We start from the raw sequence: 24437 nt of genomic DNA, 5'->3' as shown, positions 1-24437 counted from the left end.
CCGGAGGCTATTCGAGAGCTGGTACAAACATGCAGCGTCGGATACTGGTGCGGTTTGGATGAAAAGCCCAGAGAACGATAAACCGGACTGACGCTGTCAGTGCTGAGAATGGACGATCGCAGTCGGTATTGTGGAGAGCACGATAACATTTCTAGGGCCATACCCAGTCGATCCTGTCTGATAAGGACTAATGTTTACCATGGTGCCCCCCTAGCCTATAATCACCTGTCTCGAGATGATTGTATATGAATGGATCGTTCATGTATTGGCTACCCATGAATGTGACAGGATTCTTTCTCAAACCCGGCATGGCAAGAAAATTCGTACTCTAAAGCGCACAAATTCCTGAATTTCGTATCAGATGGTAGTATACCGAAAGAACATCATGAGCCTGTCACTGATCTACAAAATTCCTTAAAATAGGGGCCTCATCGTCCGCATGCTTCTTCTCCCACATAGGCTCCCCGTCATCATCAAATTCAGCCCACTGGAAGAACCCACAGGACTTCTTACCCGGCGCGAACCCCGCATAACACATCCACATGTACCTGCCCCGGGACTCCCGCTTACGCTGCGCACACCGAAGGATGGCATGCATTCCGCACCGACAGCGCGGCGTGTTCCGCGGGTGAAGAGAGTCCCGATACCACCGATACGTGATGTTGATGCGCCGATTTCCCGCCAGAGGATGGGGCGAGATGGTCTGCGCTGGAACAATCGCATGTTTCCATTCCTCCTGCATCTCTGCATGCATAACAAGGAGGGAGTTATGTGGGAGGTGGATGGAGATTTGGCCCTGGGCGTCCCCAAGCGATTCCGACGGGATTGGCTTTTCGCCCTCCGCAGCAGCAGCAGCAGCATCGTCGTTCGCATCACGGGAAATAATTCGTCGGACCCGGAACTCCCGCTCAACCCCTAAGCTTAGACTCCCGATAATCGCACGGGGTCCGAGATACGTCAGCTCGTCAGAATGGAACCCGACGCTCTCAGCCGGCCCATCATAGCAATTGACGAATGCCGCGTTGGGCATCCATTCTCTGGGTGACTGGTACTGGAGCTTCCTACCGCCGGGGTAATGGGTATGAATGCGCTTCTTGACCTCGTCATTTACAGTCCATTGGACCTTCGAGGAGACTGCCTGCATATGCGGGGTGATCTGCCGTACATTCGAGCGGTAGGTACCGCCGTAGGTATACTCAGACGTGTGCGCTCTATACTCTTCGGGGGTGGAGACATAGACACTGGCGGAGTGGGGACTCTCAACAGTACGGTCAAAAAGTTGGAATTTGTATCGTGAGAAATGTTGCGATTCATCCAGGAGTTCTAATAGGAGCGCGTTTGCCTGCTCCGCGGGGAGAAAATTGTGGATGATCGTGCATGGCGTGTGTGCCGCGACGTCGTCCGGGGAGAATAGATGTAGGGTTCTCCCTTTTCGCGTCAGAGGTCGTCGTTTTAGAGGGGTCGGTGATGCGCTCTGGCCCTTTGGGAGCAAGTGTGCAGCCAGCGATGTCTGTACTGCGGGGGTGCCGGGGATGGCCCGTTTCTTGGATGATTTGGAGGGTGGCTGTGACGCGATGGTGGAAGCTGCTTGTTCTACCGATCCACCACAAGAGACCAGAATATCTAGGAGCAGCTCCTGGGGTGATCCAGGGAAGAGAGATACAAGTTGTGCTAGCTTCACGTCCGTCGAGTCATCATCTTCCGGCGGCGGTCTGCAGTCCGGCAGACGTGACACTGGGGATTCGGACCGAGGTCTTTTTCTAGATATGAAGCGGTCCATGGATGGGCCACCTTGGCCTCCTGTCAGCCATTTGACGGTGAGTTGGTGATGTGAAGATGAGGCTGTCCTTCTCTCCATGACGAATATTGCGGTCACACGTGATTGCGCCCGAAGTGGCCAATCAGGGAGGCGGGGATATAGTTCGAGCAGCTCGCTATAGAACAACAATGGTTTTGGATACGATGCAACATGATATATATAATAAACCCATTATACGCCTTTAGAATACCTCAGTCTCCACTTTCCATTCTCCATCCCCCATATATACTTGTCCCGGTCTATGATACCACGTCAATCCCTTCCCTTCCCGTAAGCCATCGTAGACTTCCACCAGAGACGATAGCACCACTGTTGTCCATCCAGGGTATGATCCGACTGCCGGGTTGGAATCCCTGCGGTACAGATCGGGGAAGTTCTCTTCGAGGACCTTTATCGGGCATTCGGAATAATCTGCATCCCGCTCATCCTTCGTGGCCAGATCCGTCTGCCGGGCAAAAGAGGACAAAACAGCATCATCCACAATCAAACATAGCCGAAGACGTACGGGAAGCTCGATGGACGGCAATGCCAGGGAGATTTTCCAGTCGTGAAAGATTTGCCGGATCACGTCTTCGCTCACTCCCTGATATTGCTCTTCCGCGCTGAACACCTTCGAGGCGTAGGTTTTCTCGAGCTGTCGAATTTCATCATGCGTGCCGGGAAGACGATGCAGCGCTTTTTGGGTTGCCTCGTTTAGTGCTCGGAGGAATAATGGGAGTAGGCGATTGGATTCAGGGGCGTAGGTCGTGCGATAGACGATGGGCCCCCAGGTGAGAGTCAGGAAATCCCGCTCCCGACCTGGCGGTAGGGACCGAAGTCCGGGTTGCGCCCCTAGACGGGAGACTTCGGTATGGAGGAATTGCGCCGCGACGGAGGTGGTCGTATCATGCGATGACATGCTGGGATTGCAGCTTCAAGCCAATTGACCAGAGCATGAGTTGTATACATGATGGAGGTATATGAGCGGCTCTTGGTGCTCCCATCTTGCGGTTCTCTGGATCCAAGGGTGTCGTCAGAGTGACATCTATGACTGACCGAAACAGAACCGATGTCAACAATTAGAGGATTTTGTAGCATGTGTGGCTCCGTATAGAATACTTTGACGGCGGCGGTATTTGACGTGAGTTCTTTGCACAAATATACGCATGGACAGTGATATCCCTGTCGATTGACAGGCATGACGTAGGCGATCCTGGTGGGCCTGAGAGATCAGGCACAACCTCGGCATGTGGTCTCCCCGCAGCTTCTCCGTGCGCTTGATTTCCACCTCCGATCAACTTCTCGCTCTTCTGTTCTAGGTATACACCTCACAATCACGTTCCCCTCACTCAACCCCTCCTCCACTCCTTCGCCTTTCCTCGTACCCTCACCGATCCTGGCCATCCTTACCGTCAATCCACTGAACCATGCTCCACTTCCGCACGGAGGGCTATAACGGCTGTGCGGTCAAGTACTCTCCATTCTTCGATAACCGGCTGGCGGTCGCCGCGTCGTCGAACTTTGGGCTGGTGGGCAATGGACGCATGTACATCCTAGAGTTGACACCAAACGGGATTGTGCCTGTGAAATGGTGAGTTTACGTGATTTCAATCTTCTACTAATCGTAACCAACTCACTTCTCTAGGTTTACGACTCAGGATTCTCTCTATGATCTGGCTTGGTCTGAAATCCACGAGAACCAGGTGCTCACAGCCTCTGGCGATGGAAGTATCAAGCTCTTTGATTGCAGTCTCAATGACTTTCCGGTTCAGAACTGGAAAGAACATAACCGCGAGGTCTTCAGCGTGCACTGGAACCTAGTCGCCAAAGATCGCTTCTGTTCTAGCAGTTGGGATGGCACTGTGCGCGTCTGGTCCCCGCATCGTCCTCACTCGCTGGTCACTCTGCCCACTCACAGCTGCACCTACTCTGCGGCGTTCTCGCCTCACTCCCCCGACATCCTTTCTTGCGTCACCTCTGATTCCTACGTCCGTATCTTCGACCTCCGCACCCCGGCTTCCGCCTCGAACCACCTTACCCTGCAGATTCCCATCCATGCGGCTCCTGTTTCGCCAATCCCCGGCCAGCCGGGCGTACCTCCCGCCGCGACTCCCCCGTCCGAAGCCCTGACGCACGACTGGAACAAGTACCGTCCGTCCATTATCGCAACAGCGGGCGTGGATCGCACTATCCGCACGTTTGACATTCGCGCCCCACAGCAGGGTCCTCAGGCCATCATGCTTGGACATGACTACGCCATCCGGAAGATTTCATGGTCCCCTCATCTCTCCAACGTTCTCCTCAGTGGCAGCTATGACATGACCTGTCGTGCATGGAGTGACCAGTCTCCTCCTGGCATCGTGGGCGATGTCGACTCGATGCGCGCTGGGCCTGGACCGACGATGGGTGCTGAGCTTGGTCGCATGGGCCAGCACACTGAGTTTGTCACAGGCGTGGACTGGTGCCTATTCGGTAGTGAAGGCTGGTGCGCCAGTGTGGGCTGGGATGAGAGCTTGTATGTCTGGGATGTGCGTGCTGTGATGGGATAGATCTATCTCCCTTTGTCTGTCTCTGTTTACTTACTGTGCGACGTGGCCCTGTCTTGGTTTATTTCTTCCCGTGTATTGGATATTAGATTGCATGATACCATTTTGTCTTGGTAGTGGTAGGAGTATGCCTCTGCTGATGCATGAATGAAAATTTGTCTATACTCCCGTTGCCTTAAGCTTATACTTCTAACTGTTCTGCGTAACGCTCGGCGTCAAAATAAGCTATTTACCACTGCACCCCCGGACTACATCTAATCATGATCGCGTAACGGACCCGCACAACCAGTCCGGATTCACATCTTTCCAAAACCAGCGGCACAAACGCCGGGTATATCAATCCCCAACGCCACAGACCAGCAATAGCGGGTCTGAAGCCATCAGCTGGGTCCATACCCAACGTACAGAGCTTCCAGGTCCAACATGGATATGGACAGGAGAAAACCCAAAAGAGAACGGCCAAGCAATTACTTTGCCAGTCTAGCCTCCACCTTCTTCCTCTCCGCCTCACGCACCTGCTTCACCTCCTCGCGGGACGCGTCAAACGCCACGTGCACCTGGTTGAAGGGGTTCTCTTCACTCTTGTCGAATTCCTTCTTGATCAGGTCAATGCGCTGCTGCCGACGCAAGCCCGGATTCTCCTCCTCGACCTCAGGCATGCGGCGCGCCTCGTACGCCGCATAAGCCGCCTTGTAGCGACGCTCGGGGTGGCGGTCGATCTTCGAGGTGTCCTTGTTGGTCAGCGACAGCGCGTCCAGCGCGTTATCGATACCGGACGCGTTGAGCGCGGAGCCCTTCTTCGACGCGGGCGTGTCGTCCAGCTGCGACAGGTCCAGACCGCGCGACTTCTTCTGCGGCTGGTTGGACTTCTTGGCCTTGGACGGCATCGAGGCCTCTTCCGCGGCTAGTTGCGCGTCCCGTTCGGCCTTCTTGCGGGCGGCTTCGGCCTTTTTCGCTTCGGCATCTTCCCTGTTAGGTTTGGCATCGCGATTAGCGTGTGTCTTTGATGATCGCCGAAGACCTCCGCTGTGTTCCTTTATGGCCATGACTCACTTCTTGGAGTTGCTCTTTGCGCCCTTCTGCCACTGCTTGTCTTCCTCCGCGGCCCGCTTGGCGTCTTCGGCGGCCTTCTTGTTGGCAGCTGCTTCTGCCTTCTGGAAGTTCCTCGTCTTCGTCAGTTACTGCGGTTTCCTGCCGCTCGGAGCGTGAAGTGGGGGCGGGGTAGATTGATAAAAACGTCCTCAGGTAGACTGCGGATCTGGGAGGTACATACGCGGGCGTTGCCAGCTGCCTTCTTGGAGTTCTCGCCTCCTTTCTTGGGGCCCATTTTGCTGTCTGTGGGGGCGCTTAGCAGCGAACGTTCGGGTTAGAACTTCTGCTCGAGGGAGGAAGAAAGATGGTGCTGTTCTCACCTAATCAATCGGACTATGCGGGATTCCTACCGCCAGGCCCGATCTGGTTTTCTGCCGGCAGATCCAGTCACCGTTTCTACCTTCGGCAAATCGTTTTGGCCTTTTGGGCCTTTTTCTTGACATTTTTAATTGCTTCTCTAAGCTTTGTTCATGTATAGACGTCTCTGCCGTATTTATTAACCCTACTTGCAGTATGAGGAAGTAGAGGATTCCTCTCAATGAGAGCAGAAAGCCGTTGTCTGCTCACTCTACCCTGCGGCTGGGTCAGGAGCGAGCGATACTACGTACTATTTAGTTGTCACCAGGATCCATGCCACTGATCAAGAATAATAGGAAGACAGATCTTGAAATTTTTCACTGGCGTGGGCGGTGGCACCTCTTCCATTCCATTGCCTATCCCTACTTCTGTACGGGGAGAGTCGCTGTCGTGAATTCTGCATTAAGGATTATCCTACCTGTTGGCTACACTAGGATTCTATAACATTAATCTATAGAGCATGGTTCTAACGCCCAAGAAACAAAGTTACCGTTCGGGCACGGCCCCAGCAACCAACTCAGCCCAGAAAACTGGTTGATTCATGCCGGTAACTGACAATCCTTCTTTGACTCCCTCGTAAACGCCCGCGCCGATGTTTTCTACACCCCAGGTCACCAAATCCGCGAGGAAGGCCTTGGGCTGGTCCCGGTCCAGAATAGCGACGCCGACGTTGTGCGCCACATTCAGCGTCCCCGCGGTCACCCGCTCAGTGACCCGATAGGCCCGTTCATACCGGTACAGCCCGTTCATCACGCCTTTAATATAGGGAGCGAGGAATCTCATGGCGATGAAAAGACAGATGATCCCGGAAGCGATCAGTCTATAGACAGCGGAGCGGGGCGGTCTGTCCCTGGCGGGTTCCATCTGGCCCAGTTCCAACTGGTCAGGAAAGTGGCTCCGGATCCGTGCAAGCTCGTTCTGGTCCAAACCCGGCGGGAGACAATCGAGGATATGTCCCGTGGCGTCGATATACAGCGACCGCACCGTCCGGTTGTCCCGGTCGTCCTTTCTAGCCTCGAGCATGCTAGCGTGGAACAGGTGCATCGCTGTCCGGGCAGACGAGAAAGAGCATGTTAGTACCTACTACCTCTTGAATTGCAGCCAGGTTCTGATGGGATACTAACCGTCAACAACTCGAGCCCAGTCAATCCCGGAACCCTCCCCGTCAAAGACGGTACGAACTGTGTCTGGGGGCAGCATCTCCAGACTAACACCACCGTTGTTCGAAGCGATGGAAGATGCAACCGATTCGGTGTCGAAGGTGGTGTCGCCCGCAGGCTGCGGATGGTCTCCTTCGGCCATCCCGGGCGATAAGGAATTGTTGGACGTGAGATACTTGAGGCTCATCCTAGATTGGGGTGGGGCGATTGATCCTATGGGCAATCGCTGGAGAGACCAGTGCAAGAGTACCGGTATGCGCTGTTTGATCGAAATGGGGATGAGCGATGGAAGGATTGACGACGGTGGGAGTTCGCGCATCGGGATATCAATAGTGGGTTGTTTGTCCATCCTGACTGCCTGTCTGGTGCACAACGGGGAGATACAGGAAGAAAGAAGCCAAGTGAGGGGGTGAGACTGCCGACTTTAGGGCTGCGTCGATAAGAGGCAGGCGCGGATGACGGCGGGGTGACGCTCGAACCAAACTACTTGGAGATGCCACACTGCCGCCATACATGAGGCTATTCCAGACGAAATATTACCCAGCAGGATACATCTAAACGGGACAATTGTAGTCCGGGCGAATTGATTTTCACGTGTCAGCTGTCTGGCGACTCCACCTGTGTAGGGATAACGTGATAGACCGATAACAACATCCTCATACGACATTGCAAATCCTCCGGGGAGCAAAAGTACTTCTTGAGTCATAGAGGCTCTGGGATACCGTGAGGCTTGGTTCTCCTCTTTCAGGAAATAATGTTACGTTATGTCACTCGAAGGGCGTGGCCTATCTTGATCCGCTGCGCCCTTCGGACTATCCGGCGCTCAGTTATAAACTACAGGGCGGCGAACCTATAAAGGGTCGACCAGGAGCGGTTTTACATTCTCAAAGGTCCAAATACAAAGGATGAACAACTTTTACTAGCAAAATCAAACCGCCATATAACATCATGGATATCAGGGCCTTCCCATTCCTGAATGGTTTGCTTCAGGGTGTTGCATCTCCTGGGGAAAGCCAGCATCAGTCATTAACGTGTCACTGTTCTTCGGGCTGGGAATCGGAATCGGTGCTGTGCCAGTATTCGAATCCAGCAACGTATCCTTCATAGGATCCGCCATTATACCCGTATCTCCACCGCTGGGTCCAAACCCTACTCCGGCATGACCACCTCCCCCATCAAATGTCAACCCCTGTAGGTCCTCCAGATCTAACTGGTCATAATTGTCGTTCAGTCGTTGGAGGAATTCAGGGTCAAATCCCATCTGCACAAATGGATCCGCAGACCCGCCTGGAGTCGAGAAAGATGAGACGCCAGCTGAGGCACTACTGCCCCAATCAGTCGATAGCCCAGAAGCTGGTGCACGGGCCAACATGCCTGTACTACCGACGAAGCTACCATTAGAACTTCCTGGGATGCTTGCGACAACAGACGACCGACCCGTCCCAGGGAATGCAGGACTCTGTATGCTCGGGCTTGAATAGCCCGAGCTCAGAGGCTGCCGACGGCATAAACTCCTCGCGGAGATATTGGTCTCTGTCGGTGGTTGCCGCAACCCGTCATGGGCAGCAAATGGCGGTCGCATACCCAAGTTGTCAAGTCGAATGTGCTCTGAGCCTGGGACCAGCTCAAGCCCGGTGTCACGCTTCAGAACACTGAGCCAGACAGGGTTGTCGGCGCAGGTCTGATTCCAAGGGTCATTATTCCCATATATGACTTGCCGGGCCTCATTCTGTATCATTTGGTCCGTTGGAACAACACCGACAGCCATCTGATTGTGGATATACGAAGTGAGCTGAGCCTGGAGACGATGGAAACAATTGACATCTTCAGGGTTCGCCAGACTGACAGACGTCTTATACGGATCCAAAACGGTGTGTTCATGGCCAATGAGATACGGGGGCATGGCGTTTTCCACCAAATTTTGAACTTCGGGCTCGAAACCCCAGTCACCGTGCCACTGGGCCATGTCGGCACCACTCTTGAAGTGGGACGCCAAGTGGTCAGTTCGATCCTTCCACGTGGTAAGGACCTTCTCGCAGAAACCACATCGAGATCTTATCTCGCAGATGTTACTTCGCCATTTGTCCATTGCCGGGTGGAACCTAACATTGTGCATGAGTCGCAGGTGCTGGTTCAAATGATCTTTGCGGTAGAAGGTGCGCTCGGCAAGCGTTTTCTCCTGGCAGCTACTATAGTTATGGGACTCCAGGTGGTCATTGTCCGGATCAGGCGCCATACAGAAGACACAACGCCTTATGTTGTCAACGACAGTTACTCCTCCATGGGGAGAGCAGGTCCACTTCTCCAAGGCGAGATGCAATGACTTCTCATGCCGCTGCCAGTCGTATTTGGTTTGGAAAGAGTCGGCACAGAAGGTACACTGATAGATACGTGATCCACGAGCCTTATGTTGATTGAAGGTGTTGACTGGGGCTGATGCTTTGCGACGACGACGACGTTCCTTCCGTTCCATTGAACCGAAGGACCCCAGGGAGGATCGGTGGGAGAAGGCAGAAGCAAAGGACAAGTCAGATATGGACGAGTGGCTTGCTGACTGACTTGTCTCGAAGCTACTGACGGATGGGGTGTGGAATATATTGGAGTTGGGATGGCTTGAGTCACCACTGGACCCCGTCTTCCGAGAATGTGAACGCACGTGACCTGACTGGGACGATCGTTGCGACGGATCCAGGGGATTATTCACCAGGGCTCGCAGAATATCAGAAGTGGCAGCAGGTTCGTTTTCAGGGGGTGAGTGCTTCCAACGTTCCAGCGGAGTCATCAGGGTAATGTCCATATGGGGCTGTCCTGGGATATCAATGGCGCCAGGAACCGGAGAGCCACTCCGAGGTGGAGGACGCACTTTGCCGCGTCGCCGGGCATTGGCGAGCCAATTGGCAATTTGAGTGCGTTTAAGTCCCGTGCGTTGCTTCAGTTCATCCTTCTCCTTATCATTGGGATAGGGATGCTCGTGATGCTCCTGAAGCCACGTCTTGAGGATGCGAACCGCCTCCCGCGATAGCCGCGAACTGGTTTTCCTCATCCGACCGTCGATGTCGTCCGGGGTGCCCATTCCCGTCAGTGATTTGAGCGCTTTCTTCCCCGTCAAACCGCCAATGGGGATGTCGACATTTTCGTTGATGGGAGGGAAGGTGCTCAGATATTTGCCGGGAGCCTTGGCATGCGTGAAGCTGCACTCACGATAAAGAGAGATACAGCACGTGCAGCCACTGTTTTGCATCACCCCGCGCTTCGCAACGAAGCAGTCCAACCCCATGTGCCGACAGAAATCACAGGGCTCTTTGGCGCGAAACATGGGATAGACCCTATTGTCGACATTAGGGTCAACAGGATCTCTCCGGGGACATTCAGGAAGTGGCTGTTCCGGAGGATCATTGGGGAAATCCAATGGCTGTTCGAGGGACAGCAATTCATGATTGGCGACCGCATCGTCATTTTCGTCGAATTCGCGATGGTCCGAAGCCACATCATCATCACGAACATAGGACCCGTGCGAGGCCTCATCGAAATCGAAGTATTCCATTTTCCGGTGGATCCAAGTCTCGCTGGACTTAGTACGATGATGAGTCAAGGGCCGACGACGAGCCTCGCTCTCGCCCACCACAGTGGATAGTCAATTTGGTCAACCACGACAAAGACGAGGTAGAATTGAAAAAGTCCTCAATACAGAGAGACCAGGTGAAAGGTAGGTCCATGGAAAGAGAACGAAGGCGGGCACTGTCAGCCTAAGAAGGGGACCCCGATTTCTGCGCCTTGGGGATGAAAGGCATGCCGGACCGACAAGCCTTGCTAGTATCTTCTCTCAGACCCTCAGGTTGGGTCGACCAAGGAGCCGCCGCTCCAGGTCTCACTGCAGCAGTCGTGAAGCTAACCATGGATGGTAGGGAGTGGACAACCCATCCGGAGACATAACAGGGGAGAGAGTAGAGGAGGAGCCGGAGTAATGCAGATGGGGCCGAGCACTCGACGTGCGCGCCCTTCCGTTGACAACGCTTGCCCGCTTGGGGCTTAGCGCTGGTGGGGGAGGGCGTGGGCTGCCCGCTAGTCCCAAACAGGCAGGGGTGATTCATCTCCAGACGATATCGGACTCTTTTCTGCTGCCACTGCACCATCTCTCCTCGTATTCTTTAAAAGCCACCCCTTCCCCATGACGACACTGAGTCGTATTCTCCCCGAACATCGGTGGGACCCGAGCACCTGGACTCTCCAGTTCATGTCGCGTGGTAGACGCTGGCAGTCCATGCTGACGGACACCCGGCCATCATCTGATAACGCTGTCTTGCAGTCTCCAATCAGCGCATATAACCGTCATGCGAAGCAATGCAGGATCAATCGCATTCATATTCCGCCAACCATGATGTCTTATGGCAGGACATTGAACCCGGGACCCACGTCCATCTCCGCGGGCCACACATCCACTGATCCGTTAGACGCAATACGCGCATTTTCATGAGATTCTCCCCATCATTCAGTATCCCAGATATATCAGCTTGTGAATTGAAGGGCAATCTACCGACCTACACTGCGGAAACGCTGGAAGCACTCAACTCCCTCACAGCTTACTATCCCACGCTGCAGACAGCTGCATGGACATTGACTCACTCTCCCAGGCCCATCCGTCTATCTCACAACCCATACTTTGCATTGAATTCGTCCGCCACCTTCCGTGTCGTCCGGATGATTTCCACGCATCCCGGAGAATCCGAATGACAGCAAATAGATAATGGATAACTTCTCAAAGGCAGCTGCACAACGCTACCATCAATCGCTGTCACCGACTGTTCTTCCACTTGCTGTCGAACATGTTTCTCGACGTCCCGAAGATCCCAGGGCTTCTTCTTCCGGTCAATGACGAGCATCCCGTTGGCGTCATATTTCACGTCTCCGTACAGCTCTGCCCAGAATTCAATCCCGAGATCATTGGCAGCCTTCTCCATATTGGTCCCCGCAAGTCCAAACACAGGAACCCCCTTGGGAATTCCCTGCATCACTGCCTTGGCCACCGCATAATCGCGACACATCATCCCGTACAAAACTCCGTGGGGCTTGACGTGGTTAAGAGTGACACCTTCCCGGTCCAAAAATCCCTGTAACGCTCCCACCTGGTAGACCACCATCGCAGTCAACTCCTCAGGGGAGAGCTTCATCTCTCGTCGCCCAAACCCCTGGAGATCTGGAAGCCCGGGATGTGCACCGATGCGGACGTTATGGGCCTTACAATTCCGGACAGTTTCCATCATAATCAGAGGATCACCGCCGTGGAACCCACAAGCGACATTTGCGATATCGATCATGGGGAGAAGCTCCAAATCCGGGCCACAAACCCAGTTCCCATACTGTGGCGGCTGCGTTAGTCCTAGGGAGCCAAATGACAAAGTTGACAAGCGAATACATACTGCCTCCCCCATGTCGCAGTTTATCAACGCTTTTTGCTGAATCGGTGCCATAATCACAACAGTACGCCTCGTTGACGGAATCTGACTCGTTATTAATAATTTGAACGGCAGTGAATAAAATACTGTGAAGCTCAAGCACTCGAGAGGTCAAAATGTAGCAAAATTAAATGTTCAAATCCCGAGAGGGGAATCATGTCTTGGAATCGTCGTCGTTCTTCCCCAACTCAGCTTATCATCTCCACTCCACCTCCAATTCTCCAACTTGGACTTTGATCCCACTGGGCAACTCCAAGTAAACTTATCTCGTAGACCCTTTTTGTATCATGGTGTCTGGGCGTGTCATTTCATTGGACTATGATGCTGAGGGGCCACAGATACGACTCGGAAGATTCGATCTCCTTTTATAACGGGTGCTTTCCTGTGTTCAATACAGCACGCCTTTCTTCTCTCATTATATAGATTTGCAAACTAAGATGGAGTCATTAAAGACCTTACTCGTCGCTAATCGCGGTGAAATTGCCGTCAGGATCATAAAGACAGCAAAGTAAGGGGTATCTAATAGAGCCAGCCAGCATATATTAACAAATACCTAGGAAGCTCAATATCCGGAGTCTTGCAATATATACCGAGCCGGATGCCGCCTCCAGCCATGTTCACCTAGCAGATCAGGCGTTTCGTCTCTCGGGGCCACCGTCGAAAGCATATCTTGATGGGTATGTCATTGCATGGACACTCTTTGTCACCCGGCCTTGTCTTACTGTATTGCAGAAATCAGATAATCAACATCGCAAAGCAAAATAAAGCCGATGCAGTAATACCAGGTTATGGATTTCTATCGGAGAACGCAAATTTCGCCAGGGCTGTCGCGGAGGCTGGCCTTGCCTTTGTCGGGCCCTCTCCAGAATGCATCGAAGCGTTCGGCCTCAAACACACTGCGCGAGACCTTGCAACCAAGGCTGGGGTGCCAGTTGTACCTGGATCGACAGGTTTGGTTGAAAGCGAGAATGAAGCCGTTGAAGTAGCAAAGACATTGGGGTTTCCTGTATGCTACATCGTTCCCATCCCCCGGTCAAGGAACCAGCCGCTGATAGACATCACAGGTCATGCTTAAAGCGACTGCAGGCGGCGGCGGTATGGGCCTTGTTACGTGCCACTCAGAGAAAGAGGTCCGGGAGTCGTTTCTCACGGTTCAATCTAGGGGAGAGGCATTCTTCAAAAACGCTGGGATGTTCATTGAGCGGTATTATCCTTCCAGCCACCACATCGAGGTCCAGATTTTTGGCAACGGAAGTGGAAAGGCCATCTTCCTTGGGGAGCGCGAGTGCTCAATCCAGAGAAGACATCAGAAGGTGATTGAAGAATGCCCAAGCCCATTTGTTGCCAGACACCCGCATCTGCGCCAAAGCCTGGGCAACGCCGCTGTTCGTTTAGCGGAGTCTATCAACTACGGGTCTGCTGGCACAGTCGAATACCTTGTGGACGATGAAAGTGGCTCGTTCTTCTTCCTTGAGATGAACACTCGTCTCCAGGTCGAGCATGGGATTACTGAGCTCTGCTATGGGGTTGATCTGGTGGAGCTTATGCTCAAACAGGCAAATTCCCAGCTTTCCGGCTATAGTGGCCTACCCGCCGGTTTTCTTGCAATCATTCCGGTAGAAACTCCATCTGGTTGTGCAATTGAGGCTAGGGTCTATGCTGAAAACCCTGTAAAAGATTTTGCGCCTTGTCCTGGCGTATTACAGAGCGTCGAGTGGAAAGAACTACCGGGCTCTAGGATCGATACATGGGTTTACAGAGGCATCAAGGTGTCTGCAAACTATGGTAGGCATATAATTCCTACATACAATGCGAGTCATCTAACCGCCTTTATCAGATCCACTTATTGCCAAAGTCATGTTCCATGCACCTAGCAGGCCGGAAGCCATCAAGGGAATAAAGACAATCCTGGTTGAGTCGAGTATCTGCGGGCCTCCGACAAATTTGGAATTCCTGGCCGAAATATTTTCCGACGAAACATTTGTCTCTGGCCATGTGTTAACACGATTTCTGGACAACTTTAAGTATAACTTGTCTGCGATTGACGTCGTATCTGGAGGTGCCTATACCCTCATTCAAGACTGGCCAGGCCGCCCAACACTCGGCAAAGGATTCTGTCACTCTGGTCCTATGGATCCCGTGGCCTTCCGGATAGGGAATGCATTAGTCGGGAATCCTGCCGGATTAGAAGCATTGGAGATCACTCTAAGTGGACCGGAGTTGCGATTTCTGGGGCCTGCGATAATATCGCTTTGTGGAGCGCCGATTGATGCAACTCTCGATGGAGCTCCCATTCGAATGTGGTCCCGAGTCTTAGTAGAAGGTGGTCAGCGGCTCAAAATTGGGAAGACTACCGGCAATGGGTGTAGGGCATACTTGTCCGTATTTGGCGGATTCTTGAATGTTGCTAAATGGTTTGGGTCCAAATCCACAGCTCCAATGGTCGGGGTAGGAGGTTACCAAGGCAGGCAACTTGCATCTGGGGATCTCCTGTCAATAACGAAAGAGCTTCCTCATACGAAGGGCGAGCATTATATACCGGCACATCTTATTCCCGACTACCCTGATCACTGGGAGCTCATGGCTACTCCAGGTCCATACGACGAAGGCTACCTGACTTCTGACAGCATAGACATGCTGTACCAAGCGGAATGGAGAGTTTCCCACAATGCAGCAAGAGGAGGTATCCGCCTGATTGGTCCGAAACCAACATGGGCGCGCTCCGATGGAGGAGAAGGTGGTGCACACCCCTCAAATCTCATAGAATACGGTTACGCCATTGGGTCACTCAATTGGACAGGCGATGATCCAGTAATTTTCCCCCAGGATTCTCCTGATTTCGGTGGGTTTATAAGTAGCCACACGATTGTGAAGGCAGATCTTTGGAAGCTAGGACAAATCAAAGCCGGCGACACCCTCAAATACCGGGCGACTGCTTTGGAGGATGCCATAGCAGCTCGCAAATCCATCGAGGAATTCATCCAGGATATATCCCAATGTTGCTACAACCAAGGCGACTTCAATGCCATCAAACCTATGGAGACAAGTCTTCCCCGGGAACTGCCAGCCAAGGAGCGCGGAACTGGAGTTGTTCGGCAAATTCAGGAAACAGGGAGACAACCTCTTGTCTCGTACCGCCAGGTGAGATAGGCCGCCTATAATTGAATCATATTAAAGCTATGCTAATTTGCTCTCAGGGCGGTGATGACTACCTTCTAATCGATTATGGCACGGGATCTTTTGATTTGAACCATCGCTGCCGAGCCACAGCACTTAAAAACGCTCTGTATCAAGCTACTGGTGACATAACATTCTCCAATGGTCTGATATCGACGGTTGGATGCGGAAATTGTATGAGCCCATGTGCCTCTTCGGCTCTTAAGGCGGCCTACTGATTCGTCACAGCCTTGATGCTTTACTACGACGGTAGCAAGATTCCACAAGCAAAGCTTATCAACTACCTTTGCGAAATGGAAGCAAAAATAGGTGACCTCAGTGAAGCAAAGATGCCCAGTCGCTTGTTCAAGCTTCCTCTCGCTTTCGAAAGTCAAAGACAGAAGGAAGCAATCGATCGATACATGGAAACACAGCGTCCCTATGCTTCATACTTACCGGACAATATGGATTTTGTTGCAAAAAACAACGCATTTACCAAAGAGGAATTCCAGAATATCTACCTGTCTGCAAGCCTCATGGTAGTGGCCGTGGGATTCTTCACAGCTCTACCACTCGCTCTTCCTGTCGACCCCCGACAGCGAATGAACTGTCCTAAGATGAACCCCAGCAGAGTTTACACTCCAGCTGGCTCTGTATCATGGGGAGGTAGCTGCATGGCGTGAGCTCCCCGCCAATGATCTGCCTGAGTGAAGCACTCTCTAACACGTGGCCTAGATTGTACAATGTCGACTCTCCCGGTGGCTATCAAATGACCGGAATGACAATTCCAGGAGTTGATATTCTAGGATCAAAGAGAGGGTACACAGCGGACAGACCCTGGTTGTTCGAAGATTTTGACCAAATCACATTCTACCGCGTTTCAGAGGCGGAGTATGAACAAGAGCTCGCATTGTTCCATAGCGGTCGATACGAATACCAGTGGGAGAAGGTTGAATTCGATATGGCTGAGCACAACAAGCTTCTCCGTGATACCGAGGAGGAAGTAGCGGCCATCCGTGCTCGTCAGCGTGCAGCCCAGACAGCAATGGACAGTCTAGAAGCAGAGTTACTGCAGCGCTGGACGAAGGAGAAAGCGGAGAGAGGCGTCCCTATGGATGCTATTGAGAGCTTACTCAAAGGTGAGCAGTGGAAAGACTGGCGATTGCTTTTCTCTTTCCATGCGTTAATAGACGGGGGCTAACCGCCATAATTGTAGATCCAGCAATCGTCCCCGTCGAGGCTCCGTTGAATGCCAACGTATGGAAAGTGGAGATTTGCGAAGGTGAAAAGCTGGACGAGAATCAAGTGGTGGTCATTCTAGAAGCAATGAAGCTTGAAATTGCGGTACGCACAGAAGCTCTAGTCGTGGGAGGTACGGTGGAAAAGGTCTTGGTCCAGCCAGGAGATTCGATTGAAGCCGGTAAGCCACTCTTCCTTGTGAGAAAGTTGTGAGGTTAGCAGAGGGCTTGTGTGCTTGAGCTTTTGAATAAAATCTTGTTCTTAAGAATATAAGAATGCCATGTCTTTGTAGGCCATCACACTTGCTAGTAGGGTATCTCTTGGAATCCAACAAAGAGTGTAGCATCTCAAGTAGCCAACGTTTGGATGACTCCTACTCCCACCAGAAACTAACGCTTATGCCGGCTTTCAGCCCTCGAACATAATGCCACCATCCAACAGGGATATAGAGACATTCTCCCTCATTGAGAACCGTCTCGACATACTCCGCCTCCAGAAACCCAGGCCACATGGCGTTCCAATGTTCGGTTTCAGCAGGGGAAAGTTCTATTGCTGCAACGTCAACCTCTGACGTATTAGACATGTCGATTTGACGAGGTTGTTCGTCGTTCTCTCCTGATAATCCTGTTTGAGCTTTCCCCTCTCTGGTGGTTGATGAAGCGCCAATGGTTTCCATACCCTTGGGGTAAATTTGTGAGGCTGGCGTTCGTGGAGAGTAGAGACGAATGTATTTGGCTCCAGCCACTTGAACCAAAATATTATGATACGGGTCATGGTGAAGAGGAGAAATCGTCCAGGAAGGACCAATCCAGGTATTGATAATAGGTTCACTGGGAGTACCATGTCCCAAAGAGGACGCAGGCGATCCATAGTCTGAGATTTGATCAGGTTGGTTTTGAATATTAGTAGTTGTGGCTGGCTGGTTCGCCCTCTGCATCTTTTCTCTCCGTTCCCGGCATTTTTTGATGTACACTGGAGTCCCCGGCTCCGGCCCAGGAGGATCGATCCAGCAATAATCAGGAACACAAACGTCTTTCCGTAACTCTGGAATCTGGGCCAACAGGTCGTGCTGCGCCATGTACCCTGTCTGTCCGGTCTGCTCTTCCTCGCTGTCATCATCTTTCAATGGACTCTCTTCCCCTCCCCAGATATACTTATCGACGAACTTCCCAAATTCCATTATTCGCTGGCCCCAATCCTCATCCGTGTATGACCGTCCAATTTCCACAGGCACAAGTCTCCGGCCGCCAAAGGTGCGTTTAAACCAGTAGTCCCGGGAGGACCAAGGACGCGTCGACAAAGCAGGCCAGTGGTCTACTACATCCGTGATAACCAGCGGGGTCCTGGTTTTGTGTATGTGGTCCTCCATCGCGTCGAAAGAAAGCGCTGACACGCGGGGGATCGGAAACTTCAGCACAGGAGGGACAATTGAATTCGGTGGGAAAAGCGGCGCAGAGACCTTTCTGCGTTTCGCAGTAGGGCTCATATCTTGTACGTTATCATGGTCATTGCTTTCTCCTCCAGGCTTCGACATCCCCGCACCTTTCGGGGGGTGGTCTATGATATACTGTAGCGCGTCGAGTAAATCTTTGATGTCCCTTTCGCGAGCAGGGGCACCCGTCATGATCAACGCTCTATCCAGAAGGTGTATCGTCGGCGATAACCATCCCGCGTCCGGATTGATGGTCAGGCTGTCCTTGCACGCTCCGTCTCGATCCCATGGACTCTGTTCCAGATGCCTTATCAACCGTTCATAGTATGGGACCCCATCGAGAGCTGTCGGAGCAAGTCCGCAATTTTCGCAGATCGAATAGCAGGCCTTAACGATGCTCGCATCGGTGTACATGCGGCGCCAACACGTCTTCACGTCTTTGAACGGGAACACGCGTAGTTTCGCGTCTGCTAGCTGTAGCGCCTTGTCTGGATCGTTGAAGATAATTTCTCGAAGGGCTTCGCAGTTGCTGTCGACGCATTCGAGGATCTCATCATCAGGCGGCGGGTGGGCAACGTTGCGGAGGACGGTGCGAAGGATATCTTCCAGCAAGACCATGATCACAGCTTATAGGAGTCGCATGTGCAGCGAGTTGAATTTGCATTCAACAAGATATATCCAGGGGAAAGACAGAACTGCTGGCCATCTGCGGGGAGGTTGATTGTTGACAGGTGAATTTTCAGCAATATCGACGTCATGCGGGGGATAAAAAAAGCCGATTAGCGGTGGGCCCGGGTACCTTGATTACTCCCAGTCAATGTACTATCTATACATTGATACCTACACTATAGGTAGTGAGCCTAACTATTGATACAACATGCTATAATACAGACGTATTAGATATTTACTCCAAAAACTCCATCACAAGTTTGGGAATGCGATCAACCCCTTCACCTCTCATTGCACTGACTGGGATAGCGCATACTTTCTCCCTCCAGCCATCGTGATGGCCGCCAGGGTGCTCTTCCTCTCCCTTCTCAACAGCGACGAGGTACTCACGTAGCCGCCTAAACTGCTCCTGCGTATCAGGAAGGTCCGCCTTGGTAGCGACGACAAACCACGGCTTCGTGTGGATTGGAGGTAACCTGAGAGAGGGAAGGCTCCCCTTCGAACTAAGTGCCGGCTCGTCCTCCTCGAGTTGAAGCTCCGGAAGGCCATGAGAAGGAGGAATCCAGGTGAAGGGATCTTCGCCATGTTCCACTAACGGCTCGGTGTCGCGTATCCGTTCGTATTCACCGAGTTCGCGCCAGAGATTCCTGAGCCCTTCAATAGGGTCTCCTGCGCTGAGATCCACAACAAAAGCAAGGATTCCCGCACGTTCAATGTGTCGAAGGAATCCTAATCCCAGGCCACGGTCAAGATGTGCATCCTCAATCAACCCAGGAATATCTGCGATCGTAAAATTGGTACGTGGGACCTTGCCCTTGGTCTCGACAAGTGGTCGTCCCTTGTAGTCATCGATCACGACTGTCCCGATGTTTGGCGACAACGTGGTAAACTCCCAGTTTCCTATGCGAGTGCGGCTGTTGGTCAGGGATCGCAACAGCGTACTCTTCCCGGCATTCGGCTTGCCGACTAGTCCGACATCTGCAAGTAGCTTCAGCTCGAATTCCAACTCCAGGCGCATGCCCCCTTCGCCTCGAGACGCAAAGTTCGGGCGCGTTATGGACCGAGAGACAAAATGCGGGTTCCCCAGACCGCCAACAGCCCCCGCAGCTAAAAGGATAGGCTTGTCCATGTGGTGTGACAGGTCAAGATGGATGGGTGCCTTTGGTTCCAATGCTGCGATATGCTGTCGTCGCGGAGGATTCTTTGGGAAGACAGTCGTCAAAAAGTCGGAGGGATTGGCGCCTGGGTAAAGCACCCAGCGATCATGGCGGATGGAGGGCAATCCAATAACATCCAGCTCATCCTGCTCGGCGTCCTTCTCCCTGTGCCGATTCTTCAGGCGAGCTTGTTCCACCGCGACCGGGTCATATCTGTCCACCTCACGCACGACCGTCCCAACGGGAACCTGAATAAGAACATCATTTCCACGCCTACCACCCTTACTCTTGCCCTGGCCGTTCTTCCCGCGTCCGGCTTTGATTATACCTCGCCTAGCGAGCTTATGAAGGCTCGTTAGGCCTTCGACAGCTTGGATGTATATACTTCCACCACTACCTCCGTCGCCGCCATTCGGCGGTCCTTCTTCGATATATTTCTCTCGGAGAAACGAGACGCATCCGTTGCCGCCGGACCCAGCATATATCACAGAACGACATTTGTCCTGAAAGATGAATCGCGAATAGTCTTCCGGGGACGGATTCAGACGTGACGATTCGGAGGCATCATTAGACGCGCTACTATCATAAGTGGCCGGTTTTTTGGCAGAGGCAGTGCTATATAAGCGGTAGGGATTCGTGTGCGTTCCAGTAGGGCGTATGCGTACTCGGAGAAGGACGGGAAACGATCGTATTCGAGGTGTCGTCATGATGCGGCAGGCGTTCGGCGTGCTCGCACCGCAATGGGCAGCGTCAGTGTTTGATGTAAATATTCAATATTTCAACAAATATGCATGGTTTGCTTCTGTCTTCAGGCGGTAAAGCAGTTGAGTGTCGAGCGGAGATGATGCGGACAAAGCTATCGCGTCAAAACTGGTCCGCACGTGATCTTATCGATAGGCGATAAGGCTTACCATTTAGGGCAATAAATAGTATCTAGCAGGGAGGTTACAGTTGATGCATGTAGAATAAAATGCTATCTTATTGTATTGAACTTCAGGAACAATCAGCTTAATATTCTGTTAATTTCTAGGGTCGCGCTGGAATCATCAGTACAAAGTATCTGGAAAATCGGAGGTTCAATGAAGGATTGAAAAATATTGCAACCTGGGGATACTGGGTTAGGAGCCCGTGCGGACGATGCTCCATATTTCCGCATGTTATAATATATATAAATATGCTCCTTACGAACTTCTGTTGGAGTTGCTATGTAGCAGAACGCATGCCTTTCCGTCAAGAAACGGTTGGGATCCCAATCTACCGGTGAATCTGTCCCAGAGAGCCTTAAAACGACCTCTGGAGAACATGGTCATTTGAAAGATGAGGAGCTGGTATCTCGGTCGAGATCAACTTGAGATTGGCCATATAGCGCTTCCAAATATCGCTCTCCTTATATCCGTCTATTTGGCGATGCTGGATGTTTCATCGACCCACTCTTTTCACCCGGCATCCATCCATCAATGAACGGGAGGCTCTTTGCCGCTGTTACCATCTGCTCTTCATTGAAAGGTAAAATGCATGAAAATTCTGCAGGTATATGGCACTCTCAGAAGGCACATGAAGCCTGTACGCGCTTCCTTTTTATCGTGGCCAGTTCGTATGGTCAACTTTTCGGCAAGGAAAATCTGGATTGGCGAAGAGGATTTAAACAGGACTTTTGATCTTTCCATGCCCAGTGAGTTTTTATTAACAATTCAGAAGGGTCACATGGTAAGCGAGTTTCAATAGTTATTTATCCAGGGTATGGTGGATTGTGGTGGGCAGTTGACCATGGAGGTCAACGAGTCAGTCAGATTCTGCCAAAATGGTAGTAGAAGATTGAGGAAATGACAGATATTGACACTGAAGACGAAAGTAACGCGCGTGCTGATCAGAAACCGGACGGCGATAATAAGATCGAATCACCTATTGGATATAAACAGTTTCAGTGACAATGTTATTAAAGGGATGAGACCGGCTATCAAGCGTGGCAAACTTGGACTAAAAGAAGTTAAAAAGCCGATATTTGTATTGTTGGTGCTGCTATTATTATTTGCTGTCTTTTGTTGCTCCGTGGAACATATTGCCACAGAAAAGTTATAGTAAAGATGATATAAGATGATCGAAATCTAGGAGGATATTATCAGCATGCCAATTTACCTCTGGATCAAAAGCCTCGGCTTAATGATTCGCCTTCTTGGAAGTCCATACTTCTAGCCAAGCTACTTATTCCTGGTTTGCACTACCGTTCTTATATAAAGATCACTCCTGCCAGAGAACACAGGCGCTATGATGGGGATATCTGTATTCCTGAAGCGGACAAGATAATTGGCGTTGCCTCCAGTATGGTGTACGTCAGGTACCCTTGTATCGCGCTGTCGAAGATAACTGCTCCGCCGGGTTCACATCTGCCAGAGCTTTCGACATTACGGGCTAAAATGCTGAGATAGCAAAATGCCCTGCTGCTTCACTTACTCATACGACTGACACCTACATGCCCAGTGATATAGATGCTCCAAGCAGCGGGGAGAGCTTTGTTGATGCTAACCCAGTCATCACACATGGGATTGGAATTCTTGCAAAGGAAGCGAAAATTGAGCTACTTCAGTTACCGGATGAGACACAACTCCCTAGCATCGGGCTAGATTCTCTCCTGTCGCTAGTTGTAAAGCAGAAATTGTTGGTACAACTGGATCTTCAAATACCTACTGTGCTTTTTATGGAGAGTGATACTGTTGGTGATCTTTAGGCTTCCCTTGCGGATTACTGTCGAAAACTCGCCCTCTGGAGCCGCACTGTATAAAGTGAATTAAAAGCGTCAGAAAGAATATGATACAAACAACCCGTAATCAAGACAATCAATAGTAAAGCAACCTAACAGTGACCCCGGACCATAGTAGGGGTCTTACTAGGAAGACAGATGATATATAAAGGTGGCATAAAGTAAACACCCACACACGGACATAGTGATGCAACACCGTGCAATCGAATAAGCGTCCATACAACGGTGGCATGTGCTGCGTCTCAGACTATGATTCCAATTCAAAGACTAGTTTGGGATTTCAGAAGGCGCGCCAGAGGTCCCAGGCTAAGTGAGACATACTAGCAACAACCTTCACGCAACTGAAGCCATTGAAGCCTGTCGCGTACAAATACCGCAATGTTGGCCGACCAGCCATAAAACACTATTTCTCGTTTACTTCGGCCGAAACAACGAGGAGGTGATGCACACCGGAGAATATATCCTAGTCAATTATATTTGAGAATTACTTCGAGGCAACCAGGTGTGTAAGACAAGATAGAGGCGTGCTGTAGCTACACGAGCCACTCGCCGCCAATTGGAAAGACCAGACAGGCTCATCTGACCTGAATCTCGACGCCATAGAAACGTCAATCCTTATTCTGGCGGTGGATTGTTCCAGGACCCCGACGATGGGCCGATCCAGATTCCTTGATCGGAGAAAGAAAATACGAAGCATCCAGACTCGACGTCAAAAGCGCCGCAACCCTTAGGAGAGCGAGACGCATGCAGCTAGATGCGAGTGCGAACGTCATGATGATTGAAGAGAAGACTGGCACCAATCAGCCCGCTTGAATGGACATTTAGCGGCTATGTTTGTAAATGTCGGTAAGCACAGGACGTAGACCGCATTTCTGATCGGAGATGTCGGAGGACTGCTTCGGATAGAAGGATTTCGAATTTGACGGTGGCTACATGGTTAATGCATGGCGCATGGCTACTGAAGCTGGACAATGCCTTTGTTCTCGATCCTGTATACGTGGAGGCGCGGAGTAAGCACGGCACCAAGAGCAGTGCTGCAGATTCATTTATTTTCCATGATATTCCTGTTGTTAGCCTAGATGGGGGAGTATATTGGATATGTCATGTAAACAGAATGCGGTCGTCAGGGGCATAATGGGCCTAGTGGAGGGGAAGTGCTTAGAGTACTCCTTTTTGGCGGCGGCAGACAATTTTGGGAATAAAATAAAATAAAAAAAGATGGCCCGCAATTAAGTACGATAACACCTCTATCAATCCAGATCCCAGGACGTGAGTCGATGGGGGCTGTTCGTCTGGTCCCAAGTACAATCACCAAATGATCACATCCGCTCATGAGGCGCTATTGGACTTTGGCCGGGGTGATGGAGTCTCGACATTAGTATGACAGATCGATGGGACCAATCAACGGCATACGATGCCGATCCAGTGCCAGAAAATGCGATCTGTAGGATTTGTGACATCGAGCCTAGGCCTACTTTGTACAGGTAGAGTTTGGCCAGAGCTGAGGGGCGCTAGTGCCCTCGACCGGAAGGTGACTGTTACAAAAGTACGTATGGGGACTATTCTTAGGCTGTCTTTTTCAGCTGTTGATAGATACGTACGGGGCTAGACTTGACAGGC

At 51.6% G+C, this 24437-nt stretch overlaps 9 protein-coding genes across 9 annotated transcripts; 2 read left to right on the top strand and 7 right to left on the bottom strand.

The window, feature by feature from the left end:
- Positions 1 to 394: 394 nt before the first annotated feature.
- On the bottom strand, positions 395 to 2717 carry BDV59DRAFT_192929 (putative CUE domain protein; the record flags this gene model as incomplete). Its single annotated transcript, XM_073692127.1, has 3 exons — positions 395 to 1791; positions 2022 to 2058; positions 2157 to 2717. The coding sequence occupies 3 exons, from the start codon at positions 2715 to 2717 to the stop codon at positions 395 to 397; spliced, it is 1995 nt and encodes a 664-aa protein (XP_073548556.1).
- Positions 2718 to 3093: 376 nt separating this feature from the next.
- pex7 (putative peroxisome biosynthesis protein (Peroxine-7)) lies at positions 3094 to 4457 on the top strand. Its single transcript, XM_073696031.1, has 2 exons — positions 3094 to 3389; positions 3444 to 4457. The coding sequence occupies exons 1-2, from the start codon at positions 3226 to 3228 to the stop codon at positions 4345 to 4347; spliced, it is 1068 nt and encodes a 355-aa protein (XP_073548555.1). The 5' UTR covers positions 3094 to 3225; the 3' UTR covers positions 4348 to 4457.
- Positions 4458 to 4474: 17 nt separating this feature from the next.
- Positions 4475 to 5725, bottom strand: BDV59DRAFT_177151 (DUF1014 domain protein). The gene is made up of 3 exons (XM_073689573.1): positions 5618 to 5725; positions 5398 to 5498; positions 4475 to 5313 (listed from the first exon to the last, which is right to left on the bottom strand). Exons 1-3 carry the CDS (start codon positions 5669 to 5671, stop codon positions 4812 to 4814), a joined length of 657 nt encoding a protein of 218 aa, XP_073548554.1. The 5' UTR covers positions 5672 to 5725; the 3' UTR covers positions 4475 to 4811.
- Positions 5726 to 6173: 448 nt separating this feature from the next.
- Positions 6174 to 7482, bottom strand: BDV59DRAFT_177150 (uncharacterized protein). Its single transcript, XM_073689572.1, has 2 exons — positions 6918 to 7482; positions 6174 to 6839 (listed from the first exon to the last, which is right to left on the bottom strand). Exons 1-2 carry the CDS (start codon positions 7300 to 7302, stop codon positions 6280 to 6282), a joined length of 945 nt encoding a protein of 314 aa, XP_073548553.1. The 5' UTR covers positions 7303 to 7482; the 3' UTR covers positions 6174 to 6279.
- Positions 7483 to 7810: 328 nt separating this feature from the next.
- Positions 7811 to 10887, bottom strand: BDV59DRAFT_177149 (putative homeobox and C2H2 transcription factor). The gene has a single exon (XM_073689571.1). The coding sequence runs from the start codon at positions 10495 to 10497 to the stop codon at positions 7909 to 7911; it is 2589 nt and encodes an 862-aa protein (XP_073548552.1). The 5' UTR covers positions 10498 to 10887; the 3' UTR covers positions 7811 to 7908.
- Positions 10888 to 11599: 712 nt separating this feature from the next.
- On the bottom strand, positions 11600 to 12421 carry BDV59DRAFT_201554 (LamB/YcsF family protein; the record flags this gene model as incomplete). Its single annotated transcript, XM_073693832.1, has 2 exons — positions 11600 to 12310; positions 12371 to 12421. 2 exons carry the CDS (start codon positions 12419 to 12421, stop codon positions 11600 to 11602), a joined length of 762 nt encoding a protein of 253 aa, XP_073548551.1.
- Positions 12422 to 12632: 211 nt separating this feature from the next.
- BDV59DRAFT_23952 (bifunctional urea carboxylase/allophanate hydrolase) lies at positions 12633 to 17094 on the top strand. The gene is made up of 9 exons (XM_073696029.1): positions 12633 to 12914; positions 12964 to 13083; positions 13139 to 13412; positions 13471 to 14191; positions 14244 to 15547; positions 15604 to 15757; positions 15812 to 16241; positions 16298 to 16701; positions 16779 to 17094. The coding sequence occupies exons 1-9, from the start codon at positions 12844 to 12846 to the stop codon at positions 17012 to 17014; spliced, it is 3714 nt and encodes a 1237-aa protein (XP_073548550.1). The 5' UTR covers positions 12633 to 12843; the 3' UTR covers positions 17015 to 17094.
- BDV59DRAFT_23953 (putative JmjC domain protein) lies at positions 17095 to 18994 on the bottom strand. The gene has a single exon (XM_073696030.1). The coding sequence runs from the start codon at positions 18849 to 18851 to the stop codon at positions 17175 to 17177; it is 1677 nt and encodes a 558-aa protein (XP_073548549.1). The 5' UTR covers positions 18852 to 18994; the 3' UTR covers positions 17095 to 17174.
- On the bottom strand, positions 18944 to 20883 carry BDV59DRAFT_177145 (GTP-binding protein Obg). The gene has a single exon (XM_073689570.1). The coding sequence runs from the start codon at positions 20764 to 20766 to the stop codon at positions 19138 to 19140; it is 1629 nt and encodes a 542-aa protein (XP_073548548.1). The 5' UTR covers positions 20767 to 20883; the 3' UTR covers positions 18944 to 19137.
- Positions 20884 to 24437: the final 3554 nt, after the last annotated feature.

This window comes from Aspergillus ambiguus (assembly GCF_047715705.1).
Source record: "Aspergillus ambiguus strain CBS 117.58 unplaced genomic scaffold BDV59scaffold_13, whole genome shotgun sequence".
NCBI classification, from domain to species: domain Eukaryota; kingdom Fungi; phylum Ascomycota; class Eurotiomycetes; order Eurotiales; family Aspergillaceae; genus Aspergillus; species Aspergillus ambiguus.
This window is presented reverse-complemented; position numbering and strand designations above follow the sequence as displayed.

Bases quoted from the DNA above. Each gene is read 5' to 3' on its own strand.
- pex7 (XM_073696031.1), top strand. From the start codon at position 3,226: ATGCTCCACTTCCGCACGGAGGGCTATAACGGCTGTGCGGTCAAGTAC. The intron at 3,390-3,443 runs GTGAGTTTACGT...TCACTTCTCTAG, and splicing joins GGGATTGTGCCTGTGAAATG to GTTTACGACTCAGGATTCTC.
- BDV59DRAFT_177151 (XM_073689573.1), bottom strand. From the start codon at position 5,671: ATGGGCCCCAAGAAAGGAGGCGAGAACTCCAAGAAGGCAGCTGGCAAC. The intron at 5,499-5,617 runs GTATGTACCTCC...AGGAACTTCCAG, and splicing joins AGGCAGCTGGCAACGCCCGC to AAGGCAGAAGCAGCTGCCAA. The intron at 5,314-5,397 runs GTGAGTCATGGC...CAAACCTAACAG, and splicing joins GCAAAGAGCAACTCCAAGAA to GGAAGATGCCGAAGCGAAAA.
- BDV59DRAFT_177150 (XM_073689572.1), bottom strand. From the start codon at position 7,302: ATGGACAAACAACCCACTATTGATATCCCGATGCGCGAACTCCCACCG. The intron at 6,840-6,917 runs GTTAGTATCCCA...CTGCCCGGACAG, and splicing joins CTGGGCTCGAGTTGTTGACG to CGATGCACCTGTTCCACGCT.
- BDV59DRAFT_177149 (XM_073689571.1), bottom strand. From the start codon at position 10,497: ATGGAATACTTCGATTTCGATGAGGCCTCGCACGGGTCCTATGTTCGT.
- BDV59DRAFT_23952 (XM_073696029.1), top strand. From the start codon at position 12,844: ATGGAGTCATTAAAGACCTTACTCGTCGCTAATCGCGGTGAAATTGCC. The intron at 14,192-14,243 runs GTAGGCATATAA...CGCCTTTATCAG, and splicing joins CAAGGTGTCTGCAAACTATG to ATCCACTTATTGCCAAAGTC. The intron at 15,758-15,811 runs GTATGAGCCCAT...GATTCGTCACAG, and splicing joins GACGGTTGGATGCGGAAATT to CCTTGATGCTTTACTACGAC.
- BDV59DRAFT_23953 (XM_073696030.1), bottom strand. From the start codon at position 18,851: ATGGTCTTGCTGGAAGATATCCTTCGCACCGTCCTCCGCAACGTTGCC.
- BDV59DRAFT_177145 (XM_073689570.1), bottom strand. From the start codon at position 20,766: ATGACGACACCTCGAATACGATCGTTTCCCGTCCTTCTCCGAGTACGC.